A 6,362-nucleotide genomic window follows, 5' to 3' on the forward strand; every position below is an offset into this window, starting at 1 on the left:
GCCGCAACGAAGGTCGCTGCACCCATGTGAAAACAAGAGCCGGGCGTGGAGATCCCCTGGCCGCCCTGGTCCCACGTCCTGTCTCTCCCTGTCCCCGACATAGACCATCCCTTAGTACAGCCTGGATTGTCCTCTGGCCAGCTCCAGCCAAGCTTCCCCTCAATGCTTTTATTATGAAAACTTCCAAACATACAGAAAAGTTGAAAGAATGGTACAGTGAATACCCATATACTCACTCTTATTATTTGTAGAAAATTCTACCAACATACACAGTATTTCTTTTGTCACCTGTCTACCTACCTCCCTCTCCATCACCGTACACTGGGACTCGGCCGCTCATGTCTCTGTCTTCCAGGCGTGGCTCTTCAGCGACCATCTCATCCAGCAGCAGGGGAAGTGCCTGACCGTCAGCTCCACCTCAGTCACCCCAGGCTCCCTGGTCCTGCTGCAGGGGTGCAACCCAAGAGAAGGCAGGCAGGTGAGTCTCCTCACCCCCGGGGGTGCGCAGGCGGGATGTGAGCTCCTGGCAGGGGAGCCCTGGGTTGTAACAGATGGACTCAAACAAGCCCTCCAGAGTGAGGGTCACTCCAAGTCAGCAGCTAGGTCAAGTCTGTTGTACTTCTTTGAGTAAATATTGTTAAATGTCCGTCCTGCCAGCCTGTGAGCTCCGCCAGGGCAGGGACCATCTGTCTTGTGTCCCTAGCCCCTGACAACCACTGCAGCCAAAAGCTGGCTTTTACCAAGAGCCGCTGATAGGAGTTTTACATAGATGATCCCATCTTGTTCTCGTGCAACCCAGGGATTTGGGCCCTTGTACCATCCCCATCTTAACAGGTGGGTAAACTGAGGCTTGCTGGATTTAAGAAACAGGTGTCAGATGACACAGCTGGGAAAGGGTGAAGCTGAGATTCAGACCCAGGTCAGTGTGACCCCTAAGCCCACGGTCTTAACCCAGAACACAGTGGATGCTTGGTAAGTATTTCTCGATTGTGGCTGCCGGGAAAGTGAGTCCCAGGGACACCGATTTCCAGCTGGCGCAGCCGCCTCACACGAGCACTGCCTTTTCCATGTGTCAAGCACTCAGCCACCCTGTCTCCACGAATCCTGGGAGACAGGCCAGGCCCACCAGTCAGGGGAGAAGCTGACGTTCCAAGAGGACATCACTTGCTCGTGATACGCTGCAGCTGGTGGCAGGCAGCCCAGCTCCCTTCCTGGCTGGGAGGGAGCCCCTCTGCAAGAGGGATGGGACACAAAGGCTACAGGTCTGCTCCAGCCTGTCCTCTGCCCACACCCCGGCAGCCCTTCCTGTGCCTGGCCCTAGCCAGCCGGCGGGACAGTGCAGCGCCGAGGAGAGGCCTGGCTGTCTGACTTGGCCTGCAGGGTTTCCTTCCACCCCTTTCCTGGCTGCCTGGGTCAGCTCCCTCTTTAGGGATGACTGGCAATTTGCTATGCCATTCTGGAAAAACAGCCAGATCCCCTCCCTCTAGCCTCTGAGTGTGTGTGTGTATGTCTGTGTATGTCTGTGTGTGTGTGTGTGTCTGTGTGTGTGTGTGTATGTCTGTCTGTGCGTGTGTGTGTGTCTCTGTGTCTGTGTGTGTGAATTGTGTGCCATGATCAGCTTGCTGGGCCTGCTGGACACTTGAGGGGTTTCTGATGGCAGGTGAAGTTTGTCCTGCACCCTCGGCGACCCGTCCTCCGCCCCTGCCCCTCGAGGGCAGCGAGGGACACCCTCAGACTCTTCTTCACAGGGGGCAGCCGACATTTCCGACATTTCTGACCACTCTGAGGGTCAGGCTTTAAGCGCACTCCCACTCCTCCTGGCCAAGGCCAAGCTAGGAAGTAGCTCCTGGGGCGGCCGCCACTCAAATAACTCTCTGGAGCTCTAGCCACTGTGCAAGTCCTGCCAGGCCCCCAGCCGCCCCCTGGGCCCCCGGGCCTCTCCTCCCAGGCACCAGGATGGACAGACCTCCCACGGCTCGTGCCTTCTCAAAGCTAGGCCTCCCTCCTTGGTCCCCTTTGGCTTCCATGGCCACTGGAGCCAGTGGGATGGAGTCGGCAGACCCCAAGCCCCGCCACCACTCACCTTCCGAGCCTCAGTCTCCCCCCTGCCTGCCTTGCAAGGCGCCTGCAGGAATGGAGGCTGAGGGGATAGGAGAGTGCCGTGAGGGGCACTGTTTCTCTGGCCGGGCGCAGGCCTGAGTGGCCAGGAGAGTGCCCGATGGCATGAGTAGGAAGTGAGAATCCTGCGGTTTGGGGAGCCCCTCCAGGGATCGGGTGATCCACTCACTCATCCGCGCATTCACCCTTCATACGTAACACTGCGCTGGGCCCCTGCCTGTGCTCGGGAATGTACGGCTCCTGCTGGCCACAGGCGGAAGGGAGGACGTGGTCCAGCGATGCCCAGTGGGTGGAGTGTGGCCAGCCCCTCCCGGGAGGTCAGGGACTAGAAGAGCACAAAGCAACAGGATGCTGTGAGTTCCAGAGGGACCAAGGCCCTGCTGTACCCACTGCCCTGCTTTTAGGCCAGGGACCCCTCTCTGCTGCGGCCACATGGGCACCCCCCAGGCCCACATTCCCAAGGGGAGTCCGCAGCCCCCACCTTCCTCCTAAGTCAGTTCGCGTCTCTGCCCACCCCAACCCCTGCAGCCCTAGGCCTGGCCCTGCAGCAGTGCGGCTCAGCCCTTCTGTGGGTGATTCAGCAAGCCCACGGCCCCACCCCCTCAGAGCTGAGCACTTGCCACTTCCTGTGGAGGAGGGGGAGACAGGGAGAGGAGAGACAGAGACGGACAGACAGACCTCTCTTACTATTTATTCTTCTCGGAGCCTTGACGCCTGGGCCAGCCTCTCGCCCCTTCTCCTGAGTGTTCCGAAGGGCACCCTGTCTTCCCCCCAGGCACCCCCAGATGTTCCACAGGAACACCGCTTTTCCCCTTTGTCAAGCCTGGGGCAGGGGAGGCCCAGGAGGGGACTGTGACGGGGACTCCAGGCCTCCCACCATCTCGCCGGCCTTACTCCTCACCACTGCAGGCATGGTGGCCGGTCACCTGCTGCATGAGTACAGAGCTGCGGGGAGAGGAAATCTTGTTTGAAGAAGCAAAAGACACTCTAAGCCAGGACCTGCAGACTCAAGTGCCAGCAGGGAGGGGTGGGGTGTGCTGCAGGGGCGGGGTGTGCTGTCCCCCCAGCAGGACCTTGGTAAATGGAGAGCGAGAGCCCCACCTCCAGCAAGGAGCAGCACCTCAGCCCCAGCTGCCCTGTGCCGCAGAGGAAACTGGGCCCGTGTCTAAGGGAAGCTGTGACAGCTAGGCCAAATTTTAAACACTGTGCAGGCCAAACAAAATACAGCCCAGGTCAGATTCATCCAGCCCATGGACCTCTGACTTCTAGACTTCGGTGGGACTGCGGAAGCAAGAGCTCATCAGGAGGGAAGGGGTTTAAGGCTGCCTGTGGGGTCGGCGAGCTCCTGTGTAAGGGACACAATCTACTTTAAACGGGGAGAGGTGTCCTAGGGATATTCAAGCCACTTACATATATGCGAAGTGAAGTTCTGGACATTATTAATATTGTTCATCGCTGTTTTCTTCCCGTCCTTTCCCCCAGAGATGGAGGAGAAAAGCCTCTTTCATCCAGCACTCAGTCAGCGGCCTCTGCCTGGAGGCTGGGCCCGCCCAGCTGGCGACCAGCAAGTGCCAGGCCGACGTCCCGGCCCAGCAGTGGCAGCTGTTGCCTCACACATGACGGTAGCCCGGGGCCTCCTGTACCTTTTGCATGAGACTTTGGGACTGGAAGCGGGTTAGGGTGGGGGAGTGTAAAGCAGGCCATTCCCATCTCCTCACATTTCTGCCGGAATCATCAGCAAACACCCCTGCCATGACACACGTTTCTCCAAAGCTTGTTCGGGGCGGGCACAGGGGAGCGGGCCCTGATGCCCCGGCCGCCGTCCCGGCCTTGCCCCAGAAGAGGAGAAGGTCAGGATGCTGGACTGCTGCTAGGCAGAGACTGGGCAGACCCCCTGGCCCTTTGTCCCCTCCTTTCACCCTCTTGGGCTCCTGGACAGTGTTTGGGGGGCTGTCCCCCGTTGGCTGGTCAGAGAAGGACAGAAGCCCACACAGGGCCTCTGCTGGGTCACAGGGCCTACCTGTGGGACTGACATGAGAGGAGAATGTGGGCAGCATGGATGGGGAGGCTGAGGGCCGGACAAGGGGGGCAGCCTGAAGGCAGGTGGAGAACAGGAAGGAGGTAAGAAGCTCTGTGGCCTGTCCCAGGCAGGGGCTGGGTTGAGTGTGGGAGGGGTGGGATCTGGAGCAAAGGATGGATAATTTGCAGAAGGACATGGATGGAAAAGCAGCCAAGCACCGAAAGAGTTAGTCTCTTCCCGACAACCCGTAGTTCTTCCCCTGCTACGTGCGTCCGCGGGCATCGCACCCTGCGCTCCGGTTCCACGTTCCTAGCAAGAGGCTGCAAGGGGGTCTCCATGGGCAGCCTTGGGACCCAGTTTATTAAACAGATCCCGCTTCCGTTTGGCCATGTGTCAGGCCAAGACCTCTTTCTTGGGCCTTAAGACCAGCTGGTGCCCTGTCCCCTCTGCCTGGGCCCATGGTGATGACCCTGTGTGGGCAGGCTACCACCGTGCACCATGGAGCAGCCCCAGGAGCAGCCCCATCCTCGTTCAGACTTTGTGACTCCCGCCTTCTCAAAAGCCTTTGCCTCTGTAAATACAGCGTTACGGGGTTGAACAGGACCTCCCTTCTGGAGCTGAACATTCCCTAAGACATTAGGGAGTGCTGGAGGCTAAGCATCCTCCTCACCCCTCCCCACTGCAGGAGGGAGGCCTGACGGTCAGTTCCCACAGTGAGCAGGGAGGCGGGCTGGCGGCGCCTGTGTGTGCCAGAGCCCCCAGTTCCCTTCCTTCTCACGGCCACTGGGCCCGCCGCCTGGTCTTGGAAGTGCTTCTGCTATTCTCCATTTCCTCTTCCCCAACCCTACCGGCTCAGGCAGTGTGGTCTTTGGCAAAAGACCAGGGGTATGAGGACCCCTGGGCATCCCCCTCCCAAAGCAAATCAGCCTGGGACCTCTAGGGAGTTCATGGATTCCAGAGGGCCTGGGAATCTCCAGAAATTGTCCCCCAAATTGTGCACGTGTGTATGTGCATTTTCCTGGGGAGAGGGCCCCCGGCTCGCCCCGGCTTGCAGAACTCCCTGACCCCCAAAGGGTCTGAGCTCTGCTCTGGACTGCAGCGACCATCCAGCTGAGCTGCCGTGCCCCTTCTCCCTCCCTGGCATGCCTAGACTGCTTGTTCCTGCCATGTGGCCCTCAGGCCAGCAGTCCCACGGGGGGGGGGGGACCTCAGTGGCTTCCTCTCCCCCCTGGCTCTCAGCAGGCCCTCTCCAGCAGTGCTTCTGGGCCCCAGCACAGGCCACCATCTCCCGTCCTCTGTCCCTGTGTTTCCTCCACCCCCATCTCTGTTGTGCGTGTCCCCCCCACAGTCAGCGTGAACCCTTGGGGATGGGGACAGGGGGCACAGCTTCCCTCACTGACTGTAAAGGGGGGTGCTGCTCAGAGAAGCCTCTGAGAGCCCCTTCCCTCCCTGAGGTCAGACTGCACCTGTCAGCCGTCCTCTGTGGGACTCAGTTCTGTTCCTGCTGTTCCTTCTTGACCAAAGCATGTGCCACTCGCTGTCCCTGAGGGCCTCTTCTTTATGAAACACACACCTGGAATAAAACCACTTCTCACATGTACATGTGCACCAGCGCCTTTCTCACCCCGAAGCCACCCTCCCCTGCCTCATGGGCAAGTTGGGGCCTCGATTCTGTAAACCCGAAACTGAACGCGCTCGGGTCTCACCCCCTCCTGTACCTGACAGCTTGTTCCTACATGCCCCACGGTAACCCAGGGCGTGCCGGATGACAGGCTGGCAGCTGGGGGTGGGGGGAGACAAGCAGGTGTCCCTGGTGCTGGGCAGGCTGGCACCAGAGCCCAGCTCCGTGGCCTCACGGCAGGACCCTACTTGGGGCTTTGAAGTGGAAAGCACGGGGCTTTTCCGAATGCTTGCCTTTGCCAGCCCTCTCTCCTTCCCTGGCAGCCCTGACCCCACAGGACTGCCCTTCTCTGCCTTGACCACACAAGAAGGCAGTGGGAAAATGCAGGTGGGACATCTTCCTGGGTAGAAACAGCAAAATAATTCCAGAAGAGTCCTATCAGCCTAGCCTTGTTGATTGGGTCCCAGATGCTCTGCCTCATGTTTCCATGGAAACCAATGGAAGTCCCCACCACTCCTGTGATCAGAAGCTGAACCCACCCAGGTAAAAACAAACACTGCTTCTGTGCACATATGAACCGTGATGGCGGGCCAGAGCGTGCCT

At 59.4% G+C, this 6,362-nt stretch overlaps 1 protein-coding gene across 1 annotated transcript in view; it reads left to right on the forward strand.

The window, feature by feature from the left end:
- The window catches only part of GALNT16 (polypeptide N-acetylgalactosaminyltransferase 16), an 89,028-nt gene extending 83,290 nt beyond the window's left edge, over window positions 1–5,738 (forward strand). The window contains exons 15-16 of the mRNA XM_002917025.4: window positions 356–478; window positions 3,601–5,738. Of these exons, the coding sequence (XP_002917071.2) occupies window positions 356–478; window positions 3,601–3,738 (261 nt within the window). The 3' untranslated portion in view covers window positions 3,739–5,738. The remainder of the gene's footprint in view (window positions 1–355; window positions 479–3,600) is intronic.
- The last annotated feature ends 624 nt before the right edge of the window (window positions 5,739–6,362 follow it).

This window comes from Ailuropoda melanoleuca, chromosome 14, assembly GCF_002007445.2.
Source record: "Ailuropoda melanoleuca isolate Jingjing chromosome 14, ASM200744v2, whole genome shotgun sequence".
Lineage (NCBI taxonomy): Eukaryota > Metazoa > Chordata > Mammalia > Carnivora > Ursidae > Ailuropoda > Ailuropoda melanoleuca.